At 40.4% G+C, this 24,966-nt stretch overlaps 1 protein-coding gene across 6 annotated transcripts; it reads left to right on the forward strand.

Annotated features, from left to right (window-relative positions):
- Positions 1 to 1,703: 1,703 nt before the first annotated feature.
- On the forward strand, positions 1,704 to 12,070 carry GJB6 (gap junction protein beta 6). 6 transcript variants are annotated; one of them, XM_073894307.1, is made up of 4 exons: positions 1,704 to 1,993; positions 4,471 to 4,635; positions 8,555 to 8,699; positions 10,548 to 12,070. In XM_073894307.1, the coding sequence occupies exon 4, from the start codon at positions 10,563 to 10,565 to the stop codon at positions 11,343 to 11,345; it is 783 nt and encodes a 260-aa protein (XP_073750408.1). In that variant the 5' UTR covers positions 1,704 to 1,993; positions 4,471 to 4,635; positions 8,555 to 8,699; positions 10,548 to 10,562; the 3' UTR covers positions 11,346 to 12,070. The 6 variants fall into 6 exon arrangements, with proteins under 6 accessions (XP_073750408.1, XP_073750405.1, XP_073750406.1 ...); XM_073894304.1 differs by lacking the exon at positions 8,555 to 8,699 and having other exon boundaries at positions 1,705 to 1,993; XM_073894305.1 differs by lacking the exon at positions 8,555 to 8,699 and having other exon boundaries at positions 1,705 to 1,993; positions 4,471 to 4,621.
- Positions 12,071 to 24,966: the final 12,896 nt, after the last annotated feature.

Consider the following 24,966-nt stretch of genomic DNA (forward strand, 5'->3'; position numbering starts at 1 on the left):
TTTATATAATCCATATTAAATGTCTGCTGCAACAGGATAAGTGAAAATTGGATGGGATTAAATATTAAGAGGCAAAGTGAAAAGCCATAGATAACCTGAATAGGAAAAGAGGTATTTTTGCACAGTATTGAGATAGTTCTCTTTTTGGGCACCTGAGCAAATGTAACACATTCTCTATGACTACTTTAGTTCAAAAGTTCTTTCCTGGAAGGGTCCTGATACAACTTCCGTTGGTCCAGAATATAAGTGTTCAAACACAATGTTGCACAGAAGCAGCTGTAAGGAGTGGGAATGTGGGCATTCTTTAGGAACAAAAGCCATTTCCAGGATTATCTGCTATGTTGCTCAGGCTTTGCCAATCAATATGCATATACTCACGGAGCAGCATCTACTATGTGCAAAGTACTTTACCTAGTGTGGTAGGAATGCAAAAAAGGCTTAAACTGTTTATAATTCCCAAAGAGGTTTACAACTTGCTTTTGTAATTGAGTTACTATGCAAACAGATGTGCCTGGCTGGTGCATTTGTTTGGGGGGAATGATGGAGAGACTAGAAAGGAGGGCAGGACAGTCAAACCCTTAAGGCTGAGGGAACATTCAAGGCACACGATACATTAAGACAGCCAGTCTGTCTAATGAAAAAGCCTAAAACAGGTTTTTGTGTGCCTCCAACCTTACATTCAAGGACATTTTGGGCCCACCTCAAAGTGTTTTAAACTTATCTGAGGCAGGGCAATTATCTGAGAATCTTGTTCTCCTCAAAATATTTCGGGAGGTAGATCTTTATAGTCCAGGTTCATTTTTCAGGACCTTAAAGAGGCATCTTAAGAACTACCACTAGTCCTGTTGCATGAGAGATGACCCAACAGCTAGTGTATGGTTTAGGTGCGGACATTTAATTACCAACCAATTTTGTGAAATAAGCAAGTCATACATCTCTTGTCTGATGTAGAACAGGTTTGAACCTGGGAAGCCGGGTCCCTAAATAGCTCCCACCATTTCCATCCCACCAGCCCCTGCACCAGCCCCCTATGCCTACCTCGGGCATTCTGAGACCTGTCTGAAAGAAGGGCACCAGTTGGGTCCTTACGTGACGCGCTAGGCTAGCAGAGGGAGGCCCGCTCTGCTTCCCCTGCAGGAGGTGTCAAAGGATGGAGGTAAGTAATAAAAATAACCTCTTAGACTCCTCTAAACGGTCATTAATAAAAAACAACAGTCACTGTGCCTCCAGGCTGCTCTATAGGAGAAGGCCGTGCACGGGTACCCAGAGGGCTATAAGAGGGTGGCAGTGTCCAGACAAAAAGGAGGATGTGTCCTGGCAAAAACACAACCTGTCCTTAACACTGATTCCAACGAGTCCACCCCCTTCGAAAGCCTCGCTAAGGGCTGCGGACCCACTCGCCCAGTCCCTTTCCCTAGGGCGCCTGGCCAGTACACCCCGGTTCTCGGGCCGAGTGGCCTCCCACCCCGAGCGCGGGCTCTGCCAGCGAACCACCCCGGAGCGGCCAGGAGACGTGGGCCGCCCCACCCTTTCAGGACCAGGTCGGGCCAGCCCCCAGCGCCCGGCGCCCCCGAGGGAGGGCCAGTCCTGCAACCCGTGCCCCCAGCTCCCCGCACCCTCGAAGGAGGGCCACTCCTACACCCCCCGCTCCCCGCGTCCAACCGTCGCTCTCCGCGCCCCCGAGGGAGGGCCCGCCTTGCACCCCGCGCCCCAGGGCGGGCGCGCTTCGGAACTTGGCGCTCTCGCGTGTCGCAGCCCGCCGGGAAGCGTCAGGGCAGAGGCGGGGTGGGGCGCGGTTAAAAGGCGCTGCAGGGGGGAGCCAGGCCTGCACCCGAAGCCGAGCGCGAGCGCCGACTGCACACTCCCGACACCCGCCCAGGAGTCCGCGGCGCCCCAGCCGGACCTGCTGGCCAGCTGCAGCGGAGGGCGCCGCCCTGCGCCGAGAGCCCCGGGCCCCCGGGCCCCGGACCCCGGCCGCAGTCCCGCGGAGCAGGTAAGCGGGAGCCAGGCACCGCGCCCCCTGAATGCTGGCAGCGGGCTGGGGGACTCGGTGAGGGAGGCGGCCGGCGCGCGGCGCTGTCTCGGCCCTTGGCCCGCAGCTGCTGCCTCCGAGAACCCCGAGCAGGTGAGGCAGGCAGCCTGTCGCCTCTCTCGCCCTTGTCGCCCTTGCTGGCGACCGCTCCAAGGTGGACCCTGTGGCCGCAGGGCATGGTCACCCTCCGATCGCTGGGCGGCTGGCAGCGGTGGGTGTCCGCGTGTTGGGGTTGCCCAGGGCAACCCTATCTGCTGCGGATCCGCATCCTCCAGCGTCTGCTGGGGCCCCGGCGGGATTCCGCCCGGCACTGCCCGGAGTCCTCTGCGCACCCGGAGGAACGAGAATGGACGGGTTTGAATTTTACCCTAGATGGTCCCCCTTAGACCTGCACAACAGGTTTTGTAAATATACCACATCGTGTGTGTCAGTGGCCAGAATGTGGACCCGTGCCCCTTTCCCCCACTTCCTTTGCGCATTTTGGATTTTCTTTGCTTTTATGCAACCCTGACGAAGTCCTGCTTGGATCTGGGGAAAAGGAAAGCCGGTTCAACCGGGCTAGTGGACAAGTCCCAGGTAGAACTGACCCGTTTGGCTGCATGATGTATGCCCAAGGAACTTGGGAAACGCAGATGACAGGTAATGTAATTACTGGACAATTACTGGACAACAATAATTAAGTGTCATTGGTGACACATGTCAGTTAAAAGGTGGAGGCACCAGAAGGTACTTCCTGTCTAGAGAAGGAGAGCAATCCCAGGTGTTACCTGGCATCGGGTGTTTTGACTGGGCTGACCTCCCTTTCTGGAGAGCAGGACTGAACCTCAGGTGAGTGTGGCCTGCATGCAGTTATGGACGCTTGTAGGGGGTAGAAACGTGCAGCCATTGCAGGGATACTTGGTCCAGCAGCGACCGCAGTGTCCCCTAGGTGGAATCTCACTGTCAGCGTAGTGGCTGACTGAATGTTAGCATGTATTTTTGTTCTTTCCCTTCAGTAGACTGTACGCCATAGAACTATTTTCTTGCCCCAGTTCTAGTAAAATCTAACCAACGTTCTAGAAGAAAATGTCCTGCCCCAATGCAGTTTCCTTAGAATAGTGGGATGCTGCTCAAAATTGCTCCTGTGGAGAGCTTTGTCCGTTGTTTGGATCAGGCAGAGTCTTTGGGGGTGTTGCTCGAACCCTGCCAAGGAGGGGAGAAGGAAGTTATGAAGAGAGAACATCAACACTCTCTAGCCTGTGACATAACTGGGGTGGGGGTTGGGGGTGTAGGGTGCCCCATCACCATCCCCGCAGTGACCCAAACTGGGAGGACACTAATCAGTCCAGCTGCTTCACTTGTGTTTTTATTTTAAAACCAATTCTGGTATTGGTGAGAGTGACTTCATTTTCTTTTTCTTACTTTTTATCTTCTGAATTATAACAGCTTTAGGAAAGAAAAGAACTGCAGAAGATCTGATTAAACAACTGAGTAGGGTAAAAGGAAAATTCTTACTTGCAAACCCTCACCGTGCATCTTTGATTCAATCTGAATATTCCAGGAGTTATGAGTGGTTTGTAGACGTTAGTTAAAATGTTAAATAGAATAAAATTGTGGGAAAATAATTTTTAACACAAGTTTCTTGGCCATGAGGACATAATCCTTCCAATGGCTGCATTATGATTTATTAAGATTTCTGTTTTACTTGCTTGAACCATGAGAATAGAAATGAGTCCATGGAGCGCCTTTTCCTTTTTTATTTTCATGGTCATTCAACTCAAGTTAGACTTAAATCTTTGGAAAGGACACAGGTTTGCTTGAATGAACAGAGACTGCTTAGTGGGAAATGTTTTAACTCTTTGACTTCCCAAATGGATTAAGAAATGCATGTAGTTTTATGAATTGTCCATGTTTATATTTAGACTCCATACCCAGAAAAAGTTCTTTCAATTTTATTGAGTTAATTTTGAAGAAGTACATAGATCCTAAATCCATTTTATCACTAGCTGTTACTCCTAAAGGACAGTTGATGAAATTTTGAGTCATTAAATTTAAAAATCAGAGATAAGGTTGTCCCTTGGATGACCTGAGCTTTCTAGAAACAACATAGATTCTTCTTGATTAAAGAGAGAGTTTTTTTTTTTTAAACTCCCGATTTGGGGGATAAAGGAGCATATCCAGTTTCTCAAACTCCCTTACTCTTTTTCTCAATTGCTCAAGGAATGGACTTGAGGTTTGGGATTGGGTATTCTTATTATTTTGATAAGGAAAAGAATCTACACTAAAGATTTTATTTTTATTTTATTAGTATTCAAAGTATGAAGCATCAGGAAACTGACAGTCTCTAGACTTCCCTCATAACTGTTCTGGGGATAAAGAAAAACTACCCACAAAGGTCATGCAATAGACACGTGGGAAGTAGTTAAATACGGCCACATCTATGTTTTTTTCCTCAACAGGTAACATCATCACTGAACTGAAACTGCACAAAGATTTATATTCGTGTCATTACTGTGCAACATCAGCTTTTAGGCAATCAAATGGTGTAGAAGAAAGCCTGAAGCCCTTGAGGAGGGAAACTTGCCTAATTCTTCTCCAGGCCAATTAGCTGTGAGTCCTTGGAAGTAAGGCCCAGATGTGTTTGTTTTGCTTTGACATTGTTTTTTATCAATATAAAACTCCTCGACTCCCCAAAGCTAATGTGGAAATCATGAGGAATGTGTTCTGTTCTCGGGTATATCAAATATTCAATGAATAACTTTGAGAGGGTCATCCAAAGGGAAATAGAACTTTCTAGAAAGACACTTTCCACCTCTTGGTGTCTGCTAAGGGGTAAGACTATAATTTTAAAGCTTTAGTTTGGTTCTGTCATCAGTGAAACCAAAATGGCATTGTTAAACTAGTTATGATTAAATTCTTAAGTTTTAAAAAACCAAGAAATTCTATTACTCAAATTACTTTAATTGTAAAAGGGAAGAACAATCTGTCTTCATAATACTGTGTGTATCATCAGAAGTAAGATCAGTGGTTTACTTATTGTTAGAGGTAAGTATTCCAGATTGGAGCTTTAGTATCAAGAATGCAATATGGAGTTATTCACCATGATTAGATATACCACAAAACCAAAGACAGTTTACCCTTGTAACTTGAAGTGTAACCACTTTTTTTTTTTTTTTTTTTTGAGAGAGAGAGAGAGAGCACACAAGCAGGGGAGGGGCAGAAGGAGAGGGAAAGAGAGAGAATTGTAAGCAGGCTCCGGGCTCAGGAGCGCAGAGCCAGACTCTAGGGGGCTGAAGGCGGGGCTCGAGGCGGGGCTCCATCTCACACTCTGAGATAATGAGCCTGAGATCATGACCTGAGCCAAAATCCAGTTGGGCGCTTAACCCACTGAACCACCCAGGCGCCATGAAGTGTAACCACATTCTTGGACGGAGACAAGACTACAGAAGCTAGACAGATGTATTCTTTCCTTAAAAGAGAGCCAGAGAATCAAAAACTAATGATGTAATGTATGGTGATTAACATAACAATAAAAAATTTAAAAAAAAAGAGAGCCAGAGAGGCACCAGTTAAGATAAACCTCTCTGTTCACAAAGAGTTAATATTTTACTTTTTATTGAAAAGGCTCCTCCCATTGGCTGCAGTCTGTCTAAAGCATGAAAGGAAGTATTTTGTTTACTAATACTAATTGCAAAGCGTTCCAACGGATGCAGTTGTTTCGGAAAGTAATTTTCAAAGAGCGTTCAGCCTTCAAATCTTCTACAACCAAGATGTTGGTGGAAAGCTCCCCCAGGAGTTATGTTTTTACAGGGAGAGGCAAGGGAGGGTTGGGCCCAGTGGGCAGTTTCTTCCCGTCAAGCCAGAAGTGGCTTCAACTCATGGAAAGGTCGAGTCAGGAGGAAAAGTGGAGGTGAATCTTCTGCTCTCTGTCAGCTCCCTCCTTTCCAGGCTCCTCCCACGGGAAGTGTGTCCTGGGGGCAGCCAGGCATTAGGGTGCCTGCAGCAAAGTGTCAGGAAGCTGGGGGCAGTCCCTTTCCCTGACTGGCTCCTGACAGTTGTGAGGCAAGCTGTCCTGCTCTTAGCACACAATGATACCCAGGACCCATATACATAAGACCCTCAAGAATGATGTGGACTAGACAGAAGAATGGAAAGAGAAGCTCTCACTGTAGGAAACATGGCCTCACATTCACTGAATGGGTTTCCTGGGTGCACAAGGGAGGGACGGAGAATATGGAGAGCAGCGCGTCCTGTCATTCCTACTGTGAGAAGTAATAGGGATTTTGTTGCTCCTGCAGGAAGATACTGCAGATCAGGTGGTTTGTCTTTAGCCTAATAGTCTTGAGTGACCAGTAGGCTGGACACACTTGTATTTGGGTTTAATCACTCATTTTTCTTAGTGACCTACGCATCTCTTTTTTCTGCCTTTAAAGGGGGGAAATTACTGATATTTAGTGGAAGTCAAAGGTATTGTAAAATAGATTATTTTCTGTTCAGCTTTGCTACTTGGATAGAACTTCGGAATGTGTAATTGGGGCACCCAGAAAAGCCAAAATAAATAAAACCACTGCCATGATAATTGTTCCTATTTTTTTTTTTTTTTAAGGAGAAGCCCTAAGGCATGGGTGCCAAGGATCCTGCTTCTAGAAAGCCGGAACCATATTCTTGTGTGGAAATTCTGACCTCACGACCTCTCCCACAGCTTCAGCCTCTCCAAATTCATTCAGACTGAGTTGTCCTTTAGCACCTTGATCAGTTTGCTTGCTAGCAGGGCAGGTACTAGGTGACCACAGGTGTGCCAGTGTTCAGGAAACCTGTTGATAAAGAACTCAGGGAAAAACAGCCTTCTTACTTGCTGAGGAGTTTAAATTCTCTGCACTTTGGAGGGTTTAAGAAAATGTGAACTTTTATTTGATAAATCAAAAACTTGTTGATTGGGCACTTAATTAAACCAAATTGCAATGGGGGATATTTATTGGTTAATTAGAGAACATCTTCATTTTATTAACAAAAAAGACTGTCCCCTAGGTGAACAGCTGTGTAAAATATGTTTAAACATCAAGATGTATGTGTTTCTACCTCCTGAAATGCTTCCAGGATATAAAACAATTAGCAACAATTAGGAAAATTTATTATAACGACTTTCATTATAAACTAAAAATTAATTTTATAATTCATGTTATCCAAGATGAGTTTTTATTTTTTTAATTTTTTAAGGATTTATTTATTTGAGAGAGAGAGAGTGGGGGGGACAGAGGAAGAGGAAGAGAGAAACTCAAGAAGACTGCACTGAGCTCGATCTCATGACCCTGAGGTCAGACCTGAGCCAAAACTGAGAGTCGGTCACTTAACCTACTGTGCCACCCAGGTGCCCCCCAAGATGAGTTTTTAAAATCAAAGATACATTTACTGTGGACATTGAAAATCTCTTTCTCAGAAGGTAGGCACTAGCTCCACACCTCTCTTGTATCATGCTTCTGGAAATAATTTTTTAAATAATTTCTCTTTGATAAAATAGGGGAAGAGTTTCTGCCTTTTCTCTGTTAACAGGTAAAATTATGCCTTGTGCTCTATTGTGCCCACCCCTTTCTTTTCTTTTGGCTCAAATATCTTATTTTTCTTTTTTTTTCATGATTTTTATCTTCCTTTTTTTTTTTTTTGCTCAATTAGTGATTAAATTTTTTGACGTTGTTGTTACAAGTCTGGATCCCTCCACTTGTGTGTGATGATCTGGGTTGTCTTCCATCTTATTGTTGCTTGAAAATCTGAGCCCCTCAGTGCTGCTGGAAGTTTCTCCCTCCCTTAGCTGACTCCCTCAGAACTGTGTGACACACTTATGAGCTCTTGTCTTCCCCCTCCACCCCCGCCGCCAGTGCCCCTTTTCAAGTCTTCAGCTGTGGAATTCCACCTATCTGTGCTCGCTTCGGCAGCACATACACTAAAATTGGAATTCCACCTGTCTTTTCATTTTCATTGAAAAAATTAGTAAAGTTTAGGCTAAGTTAAAATGATAATTTGCATTTTCCCATTTCTGCCACAATGTAAGCTTTTGGCTCAATTTTAGTTTGGACTTAAGAATTCAAATGTTCTTGTCATATTCTGTGTTAAAACTTTTCGTACTCCGTGGTTTGAACAAGTTTTAAGATCTGTAAACATTTTGAAGTCCTTTACTTCTTTCTGGCCAGTGGAGTTGGAATAGGACAGTATGCACTAAACCCTTCAAAATGATTTCTCTGGTTCCTTATTCCCGGCTCCACCTCCTTGGCTTTGGTGCCCGCTTGCAGCATCTGGGAGCCCTGAATACTCTGAGGGTGCTGGTTTGTTAAGTGCTGTTTTTTGACTCCTTCTTATGGATTATTCAAGGAAAGAATAAGCATCTGTGAAATTCCATGATCACTTCAATTATCCTATCTTCTGGTGACTCCTTTAATCCAGTGAAAATACATGTGAAGTGCAGTCACGTTATCTCCTCCACATTTTTTTCTTAAGATACTATGTGCTCCCTCCTTGCACAGTTGTGATCTAACACCTTCAATTTCCTAGGATAGGAATGCATGATTGGATAGGAAGCTCTCCCCAGCGCTTCTAGCCATGACCCCCCTGCATCCCCCATCTGCTCTGCAGCTTTGTTCAGAACCTACTCAGTTCTGGGAACTGGACTGTGCCTTGGGATGCAAAGATGAAATAGGTAACATCTCTATACAGTAGACATTCAATAAATGCTTATGGAAGTCTTGGTGATTGTTATTTACTTGCCTTGGCAATGTGGTGACCGGGAGGAGTTTGTCTATAATTGGGCTCTATATGCTTTGGCAAGAGGAGAAGGCAGGGGGAGAAACTCATGATGTAGAAATGTCTAGCTATGCCCCTGCTTGTGCTCCCCTCCCCACCCCTTCCACAGCGTGTGCCCCCTACTTCCACTGCGCAGTTCAAACAGAGGAGGAATCCACATACACCTATAATATGGATGGTGGCATTTTTCCTTGAACCTATGTCTTTCTAAGAAAAAGGTGGTGTATAAAAACCAAACCAAGGGCAAAGATGAATTTCTCAGAAAGCCAACTAAAGTGGAGGTCTGCTTTCCACAATACAGGACTGGCTGACTTTATTAGCATCAACAAAGGGTCTTGCTTCTGGAGCACACATTTGCACCTCATCCAGAGACTCAGTGCTGAGCATTCCTGAAGGAGCTGAGGCTGCCTCCATTTACCCAGTTGTCTCAAAGTGCAACAAATGTGATGCAGAGGGGGTGGAGCAGGAGATGGAGCCAAGAAGGTGGGGTGGGGAGTTTGTCAGCCTGAGGAGAAGCCTGACCCCGGGGTGCAGTCAAATACAAGAAAGTCTCCCTCAGACAGATTGACGAAAGGACTTTGGCAGCTCCCTCATCCCCTAAAAGGTTTGACAATTTGTGTAAGCCTGTTTTTCTGAAGAGAAGGTTTTCACTTTCAAAAGATTCTCAGAGTTTTGTTTTGTTTGTTTTGTTTTATCTGAATGCTGATTAATTCTCTAGGCTTCTGTAGCAATGTAGGGTAAGAAGGTGTCTGTTTGAATTGTAGCAAAAGTTCCTGTGCAAGTCAAGAATGTTTTCTCTCAGGATGCTAAATCAATGCATTAAGAGGGAGGGGCTCTGCATTGCTGGTTCCCTTCAACCATGGCTCCTGGTGCGCTCCTGGTGATTGGGGAGGGAAAGCTAGTGCCAGCCCCGGTTATCTGGAGAGCGAGTGAGTGCTTTTTGTAAAAGCTAGTCATTCTTTTTCAGAAGAGGACCTTTCAGTAGTGTGTGACATCAGGTCTCCGAAGAACACATGATTTCAGCAAATGATGTTATTCCAACTAAAAGTAAACATAAATACAGTGTATAAACTAGCAAGTATTGGGGTCTCTTCCCTCTTCCAAGTCTGCTGGGTACACCACATATGTCATTCCAAGGATTATTTTTTCTCTTTAATAAGCCGTTTAATGGAATAAGATCTACTGTGGAACCTCTGTGATCCCTTGGGCAAAACGAAACTAATACAGTATTTACACACATGGTGGTTAAAAGAAAATTGGGAAATGTATTTGTTTATCTAAGTTCCTGCACTAATGTCAAACAGCAACCTAATATATAATCTGAATTCAGTTGAATCAAGATGATCTGAAACCCCCAACGGTTATTTCCGGTTTAAAAATGTTCAAATGTTCTTAGAGTGGGCATTCCCTACCAGAAAACCTACTAGCAACCTAGGAGGTTGAAGTTATAAAATATCCCAGCATACTTTATTGTTTTTTAAGATTTTATTTATTTAGTTGAAAGAGAGCAGGAGCGGGTGGGGGGGGCGGGCAGAGGGAGAGAGGGAGAAGAAGACACCCTGCTGAAAAGGACCTGACCTGAGTTGAAGGCAGACGCTTAACCACTTAACCCACTGAGCCACCCAAAAGTCCCTCGCAGCATACTTTAAGAGAAATTTGCTTTGGTCTATAATATAACTATACTATTTTATAAAATCAAAGGAACTTTCCATTAACTAACCTTTGCTAATTTTTGTCTGTTTAGGAATAGGCCAACACAATGGACTGGGGTACCCTACACACTTTCATCGGGGGTGTAAACAAACACTCCACCAGCATCGGGAAGGTATGGATCACCGTCATCTTCATTTTCCGTGTCATGATCCTTGTAGTGGCTGCTCAAGAAGTGTGGGGTGACGAACAGGAAGATTTTGTCTGCAACACTCTGCAACCAGGATGCAAAAATGTGTGCTACGACCACTTTTTTCCTGTGTCCCACATCCGGCTGTGGGCCCTGCAACTCATCTTTGTCTCCACCCCAGCCCTGCTGGTAGCGATGCATGTCGCCTACTACAGACATGAGACCGCCCGCAAATTTAGGCGAGGAGAGAAAAGAAATGAATTCAAAGACTTAGAAGACATTAAAAAGCAGAAGGTTCGTATAGAGGGATCCCTGTGGTGGACGTACACCAGCAGTATCTTTTTCCGAATCATCTTTGAAGCATCCTTTATGTATGTGTTTTACTTCCTTTACAATGGGTACCACCTGCCCTGGGTGTTGAAATGTGGGATTGACCCTTGCCCCAACCTTGTCGACTGCTTTATCTCTAGACCTACTGAGAAAACCGTGTTTACCATTTTTATGATTTCTGCATCTGTGATTTGCATGCTGCTTAATGTGGCTGAGTTGTGTTACCTGCTGCTGAAAGTATGTTTTAGATCAAAAAGAACACAAATGCAAAGAAATCATCCCAATCATGCCCTAAAAGAGAGTAAGCAAAATGAAATGAATGAGCTGATTTCAGATAGTGGTCAAAATGCCATCACAGGCTTTCCAAGTTAAACATTTCAAAGCACTACGTAGCTGACTCATAACAAAAGTGGTGCCTTCTGAAGGCAGTGCCCACCGGAAAATCCCTTCCATAGGCTGAAGACTTTGTCTTTATAAATGCTTTCATAATACATGGATACTTGAGTTAACTTTTTGTAGAACAATTGTTCCATTAATATGCAACATAATCAAATATGTGGTCCATCTCTGAAACTAAGACAGGATTACAACTGTGCCTTGAAGTAAATTTAACATGTTTAAGTGGACTGTCTGACATACTAGGTAGTTCCTGAAAATTTAAGTGTGTAACTGTTGTTGATAAAGAACATTTATGTAGAAATTGATACTTTGATTAGTAAGAGATATTTTTATAGGATTGAATGTTTTAGTTCTGACTTTGAATTTATATAAAGTATTTTTATAATGACTGGTCTTTCTTACCTGGGAAAACATATGAGGTTAGTTTTAGAATTATGCCATAAGTATCTAAATTTTGAACTTACAAAGAGTCTATCTTGTTGTAAATAGTGTTTTTGCAATTTCTATTGACAAATTTATGAACTATCATGATACTCTTAAGGTGGAAATTGTTCATTGTACAATATATTTTTATTGCTTCCTAAATGTAGACAGAGCTGTATGGAAGTAGGAAGCTTTTTAAAACTAGAGAATTTGCAATCATTGTGAACAGCTGACATGAATGTGCTCGCCTCAATAAAGATTAGCCCCATTGCTTATGCCTTCATCTGCATTATGGGTTTCTGTTCAGTCTGGGCCTCCATGTGGTCATCCCTCATGTGGTAAGATGAGTTGGTTGGGTTACTTTTGGTGGGCAGGCTGCTGGTTGCGTGGGTAGAGTTGCCTGGGAGTTCAACCCTGACTCTTGCATCCTCACACCAAATGAGCAGAAGCTGAGCTTAGCAACCCACCCAGTCCATAGCTTGGAGAGGATTTGGCTGCTTTAGGACACAGAAAATGTCCTCTGGGTCAGTTCAGCCCTGATAGAGAGGAGGTTGAGGAAGTCAGGTGCAGCTCTCAGACGAAGCTTGCCTCAAAGGATTCATTCATTACCCCAGTCCTTCAGACCACGGTGACTGAGATAAGCACCCATAGCTTCACACCCACAGATGAGGAAATCTTTCTCTCCAGGGATTTCCAGATTGAACACAGATGCCTTGAGAGTGGGTTCTGATGAGTCAGTCACAGACTGGTCACTCTGGAGTGGTAAGACACACACACACACACACACACACACACACACACACACACACGAAACCACTGTGTAAAGGAAAACATTACCATGGCATATTCTGCATGAGGAAACCTAATAAATAATAAGTGTCCACAAGAGCTTGTTGACATATGTCAACATGGCACCATGATTCCAAAACATCTCTCCAGAAAAACAAAATATTCTCATTTTCTTCAGAGTCTATAGCAAATTCCAGACACATCATTTCACCCATAAATGTCTCAGTATCAATCTATAAAAACCAAAGACTAATCTTTTAAAACAAAACTACAATCCTACCATCACATTAAAAAATCTACTTAGCACTCATAATTCCCAATGTCTTATAATGTTTTTTCTTTTTAAATAGCTATTCAAATGAGTGTCAAATGAAGGATGAGGTGAAATACTAGGGGCAGATAAAACAGCCTTAGGAGCAATACCAATCTGTATCAGAAAGGAACTGCCTTCCCACCATGATCTTGGGACTTCTGGTTCCCCTCATGACAACGCCACCTAACCAGTCCCTCCTTTCTTATTTTCCATCTCTTTCTCTTCTCCAGTTGTTTTCTGCTCTTTAACCCCCCCCCCCCTTATGCTCCTTCTCTCTGGAGCTGTCTCTCCATACCGTTGCACCAAGGTCAGGAGTGGTGGGCCACACTTTCTTTCCCCATCCACTTCTCAGCATCTTCATCTGGGCCCACCCTCACCACCGAATCTAAGCCACTGTCAGCACCGTGACTTGCTGAACACCAAATCTGATGGCTCTTCATCAGTTTTCATCTTCTTAAAACTCTTTTTGAGACCTTTTTTTAGATTCCGAGTCACAAGAAACTGCCCAACCTAACCTTGGGTCTCCACCTCCAACAGCTCCTCTGTCTCCTGCATTGACTTCCCTCCCTCTCCTACCCCTTGAGAGAAGACCTTTCTTTTTCTCACCCTATCTTTGGCAATCTTGTTTATCTGTACAATTACCCTGAGACAGTATCCCATTTTACACAGAGGTTAAATAACTTGCCCAAAGTCACAGAGGTAATATGTAGCAGATACTAGGTCCAAACCAAGTCCAACTGTCTCTAAAGGCAGTGGCTTAACTACCATGTTGCACTGGTTCCCACAGCTCCATGTTGGATGACCACGTATAACGTATGACGTTAAAAAAAAAACCCACGCACTTCTCACCTAGCTCCAACAATGATCTAGTCATGCTTTTTCACTTTCCCAGGACACTCTCGCCTGCTTATCCCCCACTCTGGATTGCTCTGAAGCAAATTCCAGATACGTCATTTCATCAGTAGATATTTCAATATGGGTCTTGTAAGAGTAGACTAATCTTTTACAACTAAAACATAATGCCACCATCACATTACAAAATCCAGTCATGGTTCATAATTCCCCAATTGCCCAGTAAATGTTCCTCTCTTTTTTTCTTGTTATTTTGAAATAATTGTAGAATCACATGTAGGCATAAGAAATAATACAAAGGTCCATGTGCACCTTGCACAATTTCTTTCAATAGTAATATCTTGCAAAACTATAGCACAGGATCTCAACCACTGCATTGATATTGATACAGTAAAGACACAGAACATTTCCATCACCACAAGGATCCCCCACGTGGCCCTTTTATACCTACACCCAACTCTTTCCTATCCCATCTTCACCTACCACATCCCTTTCTGATTCCTGGAAACTACTGATCTGCTCATTATTTCTATAGTTTTTTCATTTCAAGAATGTTATTATAAAAGAAATCATACAGTATGCAATCTTTTGAGATTGGATTTTTTCCCTCTCAGCATAATTCTCTGAAAGTTCATCTGGTTCATTGTGTGCACCCGTAGTCTATTTCTTTTTACTGCTGAGTAATGTTCCATAGCATGGATGTGCACAATTTGTTTAAATATTCACTCACTGAAGGACATCTGGGCTGTTTCCAGTCTGGGGCTTGTATGAAAAATATGAACTTTCATATATAGGTTTTTCTGTGAACACATTTTCATTTCTTGTGACAAATATTCAAGAGTCTAATTGCTGGGTATATGGTAGTTGCACATTTCATTTTTTTTAAGAAACTGCCAAACTCTTTTCAGAGTAGCTGCACCATTATACATTCTCACCAGCAATGTATGGGTGATCCAGTTCTTTCTCTCCTTGCCAACATTTGGTGTTGTCACTCTTTTTTATTTTAGCCATTCTGATAGATGTGTTTAATTTACATTTCTGTAATGGCTAACGGAGTTGAACATCTTTTCATGTGATTATTAGCTATCTCTAAATCATCTTCATTTTCTAATTAAATTGGTTTTTTTCTACTGTTGAGCTTTGAAAGTTCTTTATATATTCTAGACACTAGTCCTTGGACAGATAGTAGTTCATAAATTTTTTCCACTCTAGCTTGTCTTTTCATCTTCTTAACAAGGTCTTTTGCAGAGCAATAGTTTTTCATTTTAATGATGTCAATTTATCAATTTTTTTCTTTTATGGATTGTGGTTTTGGTGTCAAGTCTAAGAAGTCTTTGCCTAATCCAAGATCCCAAAGATTTTCTATTTTTTTTCTAAAAGCTATATAGTTTTTACACTTTACATTTAAGTTTGTGGTCCATTATGTGTTTAGTTTTATATAAGGTCTGAGACTTAAGTTGAGGTTCATTTTTTTTGCCTGTAGGCAGATGTCCAGTTGCTCCAGCACCATTTGATGAAAATGCTATCTTTCCTCTATTGAGTTGTTTTTGTATTTTTGTCAAAAATCAATTAAGTATATTGGTGTGGAGCTATTTCTGCATTCTCCTTTCTTTTCCATTGATCTGCATGTCTATCCTCCCACCAATACCAGATAATTTTGATTATTATACTATATAAATAACTCTTGAAACCTGCTAGAGTGACTCCTCTCACTTTATTCTTCCTTTTCAAATTGTTTATGGCTATTCTAGTTCCTTTGTCTTTTCATGTAAATTTTAGAATCATCATGTCTATGTTTACAAAAAAAATCTTGCTGGGTTTTCGGTAGAAATGGCATTAAACCTGTATATCAATTTGGGGTGAATTGACATCTTCACTATGTCAAATCTTCCTATCCATATACACATTATGTCTCTCTATGTATATCTTCTTTGATTTCTTTCATCAACGTGCAGTTTTCAGCACATGAATCATGTAAATGTTTTTTGTTAGATGTACTTCTAAGTATTCCATTTTCTTTGATTGTAAATAGTTTTTTATTTTAATTTCAGAGTCCGCCTGTTCATTGCTAGTATAAAGAAATAAATGGTTTGGGTTTGGGGGTTTGGTTTTGTTTTTTGTATTTTGTGATCTTGCTGAACTCATTTATTCCTTGGTATTTTCTGCATAGACAACCATATCATTTGCAAATAAGGATGATTTTATATCTTCCTTTCTATTCTATGTGTCTTTTATTTCCTTTTCTTGCCATACTGCACTGGCTAGAACTTCCAATACTATGTTGAATATGAATGATAAAAACAGAAATCCTTATCTTGTTCCCAATCTTAAGGGGGAAAAATTCAATATTTTACCACTGAGTATAATGTTAACTATAGGTTTTTATAGATGTTCTTTATGAAATTGAGGAAGTGTCCCCCTATTTTTATTTTTCTGAGAATTTTTATCATGAATGGGTGTTAACATTTTGTGGAAAAAAAGTTTGCAATAAATGATATTATTATGTGATTTCTCTTCCTAAGCCAATTAATATGGTGGATTACATTAACTGATTTTCAAATATGGAACCAGTCTTGCATCCCTGGAATTCATTGCAATGTGTAATTCCTTTCATATATTACTAATTCCATTCGCTAATATTTTATTAAAAATGTGTACATCTACAAGGGAAACAGAAGCAAAAATGAACTATTGGGATTCATCAAGATAAAAAGCTTTTGCACAGTGAAGGAAACAGTCAACAAAACTAAAAAGCAACCTGCAAAATGGGAAAAGATATTTGCAAATGACATATCTGATAAAGAGTTATTGTCCAAAATCTATAAAGAACTTATCAAACTCAAAACCCAAAAGACAAGTAATCCACTTATGAAATAGGCAGAAGATATGGATAGACACTTTTCCAAAGAAGACATCCAGATGGCTAACAGACATGGAAAGATACTCCACATCACTCATCAGAAGGGAAATACAAATCAAAACTATGATGAGATTCCACCTCACACCTGTCAGAAAGGCTAAAATTAACAAGACAGGAAACAACTAATATTGGCAAGGATGCAGAGAAAAGCCAACCCTCTTACACTGTTGGTGGGAATGCAAACTGGTGCAGCCACTCCGAAAAACAGTATGGAGTTTCCTCAAAAAATTCAAAATAGAACTACCTTACAATCCAGCAATTGCACTATTAGGTATTTACCCAAAGGATACAAAAATACAAATTTGATGGGGCACAAGCACCCCAGTATTTATAGCAGCATTAGCTGCTACAATAGCCAAACTATGGAAAGAGCCTAAATGGCCATTGACTGATAAATAGATAAAGAAGATGTGGTGTGTATCTATACAATGAATATTACTCAGCCATCAAAAAGAATGAAATTTTACCATTTGCAATGGTGTAGATGGTAATAAAGTATATTATTCTAAGCTAAATAAGTCAGTCAGAGAAAGACAAATACCATATGATTTCACTCATATGTGGAATTTAAGAAACAAAACGGATGAACATAGGAGATGGGGGACAAAAAGAGAGGGAGGCAAACCATAAGAGACTATTAACTATAGAGAACAAAGTGAGGGTTTTTGAGAGGAGGTGGGTGGAGGATGGGCTTAATGAATAATGGGTATTAAGGAGGGCACTTATTGTGATGAGCACTGGGTGTTATATGTAAGTGATGAATCACTAAATTCTACTCCTGAAACCAATATTACACTAGATATTAACTAACTAGAATTTAAATAAAAACTTGAAACCAAAGAAAATGAAAAAAAGAATTTTTACATCTATATTCCCGGGGATGTTGGTTCTTTGTTGTTTGTTGGGGTTTTTTTTTTGTAGTGGGGGAGGGCTTCTTTTGTTTTGTTTTGTTTTGTTGGTATTGTCTTTGTCTGGTTTTGGTATCAGGCTAATACTACCATCACAAAATTAATTGGGAAGTGTTTTTGCCTCTTTTATTTTCTAGAAGAGATCATGTAGGAGAGGAGGCAATCCTTCTTTAAAAGTTTGGTAGAATTCCCCACTGAAATTACCTGGACCTGGACATTTCTTGAGTTTTTTTTTTCTTTTTACAAATTCAATTTCCTTAACAGTTGTAAGGCTTTTCAAAGTATCTGTTTCATATTGGATGAGTTGCAGTAGTTTGTGTTTTTTGAGGAAGTGATCCATTTTGTCTAAATTGTAAAATTTATAAGTATAGAATTGTTTATAGTATTCTCTTATCCTTTTGATGTCTATAGGTGATATACCCTGTTTGATTCTAATATTGGTAATCTGTGTCCTCTCTCTTTTTCCCCCTTTGTTATTAGTCCTGCTAGAATTTTTGTCAATTTTATTGATCTTTTCAAAGAACCAGCTCTTTGTTTAATTAATTTCTTCTATTCTTTTTCTGTTTTCAATTTAATTGATTTCTGATCTTATCTTTATTATTTCTTTCCTTCTGTTTGCTTTGGGTTTATTTTGCACTTCCTTTTCTAGATTCCTGAAGGGGGAGCTTAGATTATTGATTTGAGTCTCTTCCTCTTTTCATATATGCATTCAGTGCTGTACTATTCCCTAGCATCACTCCTTTAGCTATGTTCCACAAATTTTGATATGTTGTATTTTTTAATGACATTGTCTTTTATTGAGTTTCGACTATTCTTTTGTTTTGAAGTTGCAATGTTTTCTTCTCTTTTTTTAATTTTTAATTTCAGTATAATTAACATACAGTGTTATATTAGTTTCAGGTGTACTGCATACTGGTGCAACCACTATAGAAAACAGTATAGAGCTTCCTCAAAAAATTAAAGATAGAATTACCATATGATCCAGTAAATCCACTCCTGGGTATTTACCCAAAGAATCTGAAAACACTAACTTGAAAAAATATATGCACCCCTATGTTTATTGTAGCATTATTTACAGTAGTCAAGATATGGAAGCAACCCAAGTGTCCATCAATAGATGAATGGGTAAAGAAGATGTGGTATATATATACAATAGAATATTACTAGACCATAAAAAATAATGAAATCTTGCCATTTGCAACAACATGGATGGATCTAGAGGTTATAATAAGTTAGTCAGAGAAAAACAAGTACCATATGATTTCACTCATGTGGAATTTAAGATATGCTGTATTTTTTTTATTTTCATTCAATACAATGTATTAACCCATCATTTATTTAAAAGTGTGTTTTAGTTTCCAAGTGTTTGGTGATTTTCCTGTTATCTTTCTGACATTGATTTCTACTTTGATTCCAGTACAATCAGAGAACATTCTTTTTATTATTTCAACTATTTTAAATGCATTGAGGTTTGTTTTATGGCTCATTTATTAAGAATATCTTTTTTATTATTATTATGTTATGTTAATCACCATTAAGAATGTCTTTTTATTCTGAGGTTTTGACATCTGTGGCCTTACTAACTCTGGGAAGACTGCCCCTCCCATGGCTAGCTAATTCCCAAAGATAGCAAACAACTCCCCATGAATTCATCTTTCATAATCAAACAAACCAATCTAAAACCCATAACCCCAGCCATGTCTTTTTACCAGGCTTTCAAAGGGCTCTCACATTCTGGGCCTCTATCCACCCACCTTAAACACCCCAGGGCCAGATACCAGACAACTGGTTGAAATTTTTCAAACTAGCCAATCCTAAGACTGTTTACCCTGCCTTGCCTTTCCCACAGAAACAACCATGAAGAGTTTTGCCCATGTTTTACTTGCACCCCCACTCTCTCCTGACTGACCCTGTGGCCCTGCATGGCATGCTGTGCCTCCTGCTTCTAGAGAGCTGTGAGTTAACACTTCTTCCTTCATGTCAGTCATTTCCGAGTCTGCATGTCTTACTTTACCTGATTGAAACAAATCCTGGATACATTTAAAAATAATCCAGAACATGGTCTATCTTGACATATGTTCCATGAGCACTTGAAAAAAATGTATTTTCTCTTACCCAGTGAAATGTCAATTAGATCCTATTGGCTGATGGTGGTGTTGAGTTTTTCTATATCCTTGCTAGCTTTCTGTCTAGTTGTATCTGTTGTTGAGAGGTTTTGAAGTCTCCAACTTTAATTGTGGATGTATCTATTTCTCCTTTCAGCTCTATCAGTTTTAGTTTCGTATATTATTCAGTTCTGTGTTTAGTGTATACACATTTAGGTTTGCTATGTCTTCCTAGTCAATTGACATTTTTATCATTATATGCTGCTCCTTTTTGTGTCTGGTGACTTTTTTTTTGCTCCAAAGCCTACTGTACCTGATATTAATATAGCCATTACTGCTTTGCTTTGATTGTTTGTATATGTCTTTTTCCATCCTTTTATTTTCAACCTACCTATGTCATTATATTTGAAACAAATTTCTTGTAGACAGTACCTGGTTGGATCATGTATTAAATCCATTCTGTCAATCTGTGTCTAAATTGGTGTATTTAGACCATTTACATCTAATTTAATTGTTGGTAGTTTAAAGCTTAAGTCCACCACTTAAGCTCTTTATTTTTTGTTTTCTGTTTCTTATGTCTATTTTTTATTTTGGTTTTCTTTTTTCCTGCCTTCCTGTGATTTGCTAAAATATTTCTTAGAATTCCATATTTATTTACCTAGTGGTTTTGCATGCATCTTCGTATAGCTTTTTTAATAGCTGCTCTAGGTATTACCTTACATATACATAACATCACAGTCTGCTTGTATCATCATTTTACCAGTTTAAGTGAAATATAGAAACCTTAGCTCCCTTTCCATTTCTTTACCCTTCTCCATCTATAATTGTCTTAAATATTTCCTGTACATACATCTAGAATCACATCAGACAGTGTTACAGTTTTTGTTTCAACTGTCAAATTTAGAAAAATCAAGAGGGGGGCACCGGGGTGGCTCAGTCTGTTGTGTCTGACTCTAGGTTTCAGCTTAGGTCCTGATCTCATGGGTCATGGGATCAAGCCCCTTATAGGGCTCCATGCTCAGTGGGGAGTCTGCTTGAGGATTCTCTTCCTCTGCCCCTCCCCCCACTCACATGTACTCTCTCTCTCTTTCTCTCAAATAAATAAATAAATCTTTAAAAAAAAAGAAAAAAGAAAACTCAAGAGAAGGAAACCCTATTGTATTTACCCATATTTTTGCTTACTGTATTCTTTCTTCCTTCCTGATGTTCTCAAGTTCCTTCTTTGATTTCTTTTCCATATAAAGAACTTTCTTTAGCCATTCTCTTAGGATATGCCTGTTGGTGACAAATTTTATGAATGTTCTTTCATCTGTGAATGCCTGGATTTCTTCTCTATTCATGAAGAATATTTTTGCTGGGATTAGAATTTTTGGTTGACTGGAAAAATATTGTGCCACTTTATTCTGGCACCCATGATTTCTGATGATAAATCCTCTATAGAGATGCCTGGGTGGTTCAGTTGGTTAAGTGGCTGCCTTCAGTTCAAGTCATGATCCCAGGGTCCTGGGATTGAGTCCTGCATTGCACTTCTTGCTCAGCAGGGAGTCTGCTTCTTCCTCTGCCTTCCACTCCCCCTGCTTGTGCTTGTGTACACTCTCTCTCTGAGAAATAAATTAAATCGTTTAAAAAAATCCTCTGTAACTTGGATTGTTTTTCCCTATAGTAATAGGTATTGTTTTTCTCCAGCTGCTTTCAAGATTTTTTCTTTGTCTTTAGTTTTCGGAAGTTTAATTATGATATGTTCTGCCATGACTTCTTTGGATTTATCCTGTTTAGAGCTAACTTCTTGAATCCGTGGGTTTATGTCTCTTGCTAAATTTGGAAATTTTTCAGCCATTATTTCTCTGAGCAATTTTTTAGTCCTACCCTCATTCTCCTCTCCTCTGGAACTCCAATGACACAAATGTCAGGGCTTTTCTTATAGTGATACAGGTCCCTGAGACTCCATTTTTTTTTTCATTCTCTATTCTCTCTCTTGTTCTAATCAAGTGGTTTTTATTATTTTGGCCCACTGATTCTTTTCTCTTTTCCATCCCTCTGCTGTTGAGCTCACCCACTGAGCTTTTTATTTTGGTTATTGTGTTTTTTAGTTCTAAATTTTCCATTTGGTTCTTCTTTATGTCTTTCTTTCTTTTTCTTTTTCTTTTTTCTTTCTGTCTTTTTTCTTTTTTTTTTTTGGCTTGAGACTATTTCTTGCTGAGGCTATTTTTTCATTTGTTTCAAACATATTTGTTATTGCCTGTTGAAGTATTTTTATCATGAATGCTTTAAAATTTTTTATCAGCTATTTTAGCATTTCTGTTATCTTGGCTTCTGCATCTATTGATTTTTTTCAGTCAGTTTGAGATCTTCTTGGTATGATAAGGGACTTTGATGTTTGCATAGTTGAGGTATTTAGTAGGTTCTTTTATCTTTTGTATTTTCTATAAACTGATTTAAGTTAGATTTAGAGGTTTAATTTAGTTAGATTTAAAGGTTTTAGCAGACTTTTTTTTTTTATTTTGCAAGAGTGTTTGATAGTTGATGTTGTATTTTCCCACCAGGAGGCACATAATGTCTGGCTATCTCTTTACAGTGCTTTCAGCAACTACTGACGGCCACTGCCTAACTCCTTTAATTTATTACAGGTTGCAAAGTGGATTATTCTGACTAATATTTTCAAACTATCAGTTATACTAACCAGGAGGCTCCTAGGAGTCAGGTTGTTGAGTGTCAGGGGACAGACTGATGACTGAGATATCGTGACTCTCTATAGTCTAGTGGAGGAGCTGGAGCTACAAACAGAAAATTCTAAAATAATGGGACAGTGCAACAATAGTGATGGTGATAAACCAGGAGTCATTGGGATTTTTGGTGGAGGGGCAGCCAAACCATCTGGGCAATGTCCTGAAGAAGGTGAATCTTAAAGGATAATTAGAAGTTAGGGAGGAGAAAGGGGAGGAATGGATATTTCTGACAGGCAGGTAGGAAGCAACATAGCTTATGCAGGGAGTAGCAATCTAGTGTTTTTAGCCCCTGAACTGCCAAGGAGAAAACAGTGATACCTGAACCTGAAAGTGGGCAAGGTTACCACTGAACACAAAGTAAAATCCCAAATCCACTGACATCAGCATATTCTTCCAAGTTTCTCTTGCTGATGTCTCAGTGCTCCCCATCCTCAAGCTGCTCAAGTGCCCACTCTGTTTCCTGAGGCCTGTTTATTTATCCTCACCTCTGGGTATTGCATCCACATTCTCCTGCCTAGAATGTCCTCCCTGCCTGTCCCTTCCTCCAGCCTTTCCTTCTAAACTAGTTCAAAGTCTTCATTCCCAAGATTCTCCCTGCCTCACCCCAGGCAGAACCACTCCCTCCTCCCCCTCCTCCCCCAGGGTCAGCCTGTGGGTGTTTGCACTTCTGTGTTCTCGTTGCTTCCTCTCTTGGGTGGGGGCTCCTGGATGGAGGAGAACCAATTCACTTTATCCCCAAAACATGTACCTTCAAATAGCGAGTGCCACTAAATGTATTGAATTAATTGGGGTCTTGAATACTAATACCTCTTCTCTGGGCTTTGTGGCATAGTTGTTGAGAAGGAAAGAAGGCTCATTAGCTTGCCATCCTGAGGAAGGCCCAACAGCAGCTTTCTGAAGCCCGGAAAACAACTTCCCCAACTGCCAGAACTGCCGTTGCTATGGTTTCTCCCACCCACTAAGAGTACTTAGGTGAATGCAGATTGAAGAAGACAGTGAGGCTGGCCAAGGCCTTTTCAGGTCATTTTAGGTGGGAAAAAATTTGGTGAAATAACAGAATGCCTTGAAATCATTCAGATGTCAGAGTGCAGTGAGAAAAATTCACAAAGATGAAAAGTTAAATTAATTGTGAAACTACAGCCAAATAATGAGATAATGCTATAGACCTCAGAGACTCCAACATTAACCAACCTTAGAAATGTGAACATACTTGTTAACCTAAATTATTTTTGGGTATGTTTCATTAGACAGACACTAAAATGATTTATTTTTAGCTTTTCTGCTAACATAACTTTTCAATTTATGGATTCAGGGTTAATATGGTATTTTAGATTATAAGATTTTTTATTTATTCATTTGAGAGTGAAAGAGAGTGAGAGCACAAGTAGGGGCAGGGGCAGAGGCAGAGGGAGAAGCAGACACTCTGCTGAGCGGGGAGTCCAATGCGGGGCTGGATCTCAGGACCCCAGGATAATGACCTGAGCCGAAGGCAGACACTTAACTGATTGAGCCACCCAGGTGCTCTGGTATTTTAGATTATAATTAGTACTCAGCTATAAGTAATGGTTTTTTGTATATCATGTTACTCTTATTCATTTCTTATTAACTGAGAGATTAGCTTCCTATTCAAAACATAGCGATACAAGACAGTGTATACAAGACTGAGACAGTCCCTTTTGACTGGTAATCAGTATCTAAATCTTCAATGTTCAGAAAATGAAAGGCATAAGTTGAGAGAAGAATTAATCATTTCAGGTTAAACTTCAGCCCTAAAAGAGAACTATGAGTGGTCTTCTAGATTGTGCTCATGAAGGGGGATGCCCAACACTCATCAGGAACTAATATTTAGGTTCAGGGCTAATATGAAAGAGATGCTAGTCATTCAAAATGTGCCACAATCTCTAATTTACAATTTTATATTGTGCCTCCTCCCCAAACATGACTGTTCTAACACAAACAGAAGATGGATAAACCCTCATCAGTTGGAGCGAGCAGTCATAGGGTCAAGATCTTGTTTCCCCTGAAGCACATCTGTCAAAATAGTGCTAAGTACAGTTACAAAATCATAAGGACCAAATTAATATAGACTACAAACCATGGGTCCTGAAACCACAGCCCAGGAATCTGTATTTCTAACAAATTTTTGAGTTGCTTTTTATACAGCCAGCCTCAGTCCAGGTTCCCATGGAGCAGACAAACTTTTCAAATGTCAGTGGGCCTAAGAATTTCCTGAAGTCGTTTAGAATGTTTGTCCACAGAGTCTAATTTGGTCAGCCTGGGGAAGCAGGGGGATCAACATTCTAAGGTTTCTTTGGCTATCCTCATGCTGGTCTTCAGAAACACAGACACATGGCATTTCAAGCAGGCTCTTTTGAAAATAGCTGTGTCTCCCTGAAATATTTCCACTCTGGAAATGCATCTGTAAAAGGTATGCTGTGTTCAGCCACAAGATGATTAAAACTATTGTATAAACACTATAGATTGATTCAGCCCTTTGTGGCCCCTATGGACTCAAAACATGAGTTTGTCTGTTCAGCAACTTGTTCCACACAGGGAAG

The sequence above is a fragment of the Callorhinus ursinus genome, unplaced genomic scaffold, assembly GCF_003265705.2.
Source record: "Callorhinus ursinus isolate GAN/ISIS: 27379988/994484 unplaced genomic scaffold, GSC_fseal_2.0 scaffold7, whole genome shotgun sequence".
Taxonomy (NCBI): domain Eukaryota; kingdom Metazoa; phylum Chordata; class Mammalia; order Carnivora; family Otariidae; genus Callorhinus; species Callorhinus ursinus.

Excerpts from the sequence above, each read along its gene's own strand:
- GJB6 (XM_073894307.1), top strand. The coding sequence starts at position 10,563 with ATGGACTGGGGTACCCTACACACTTTCATCGGGGGTGTAAACAAACAC.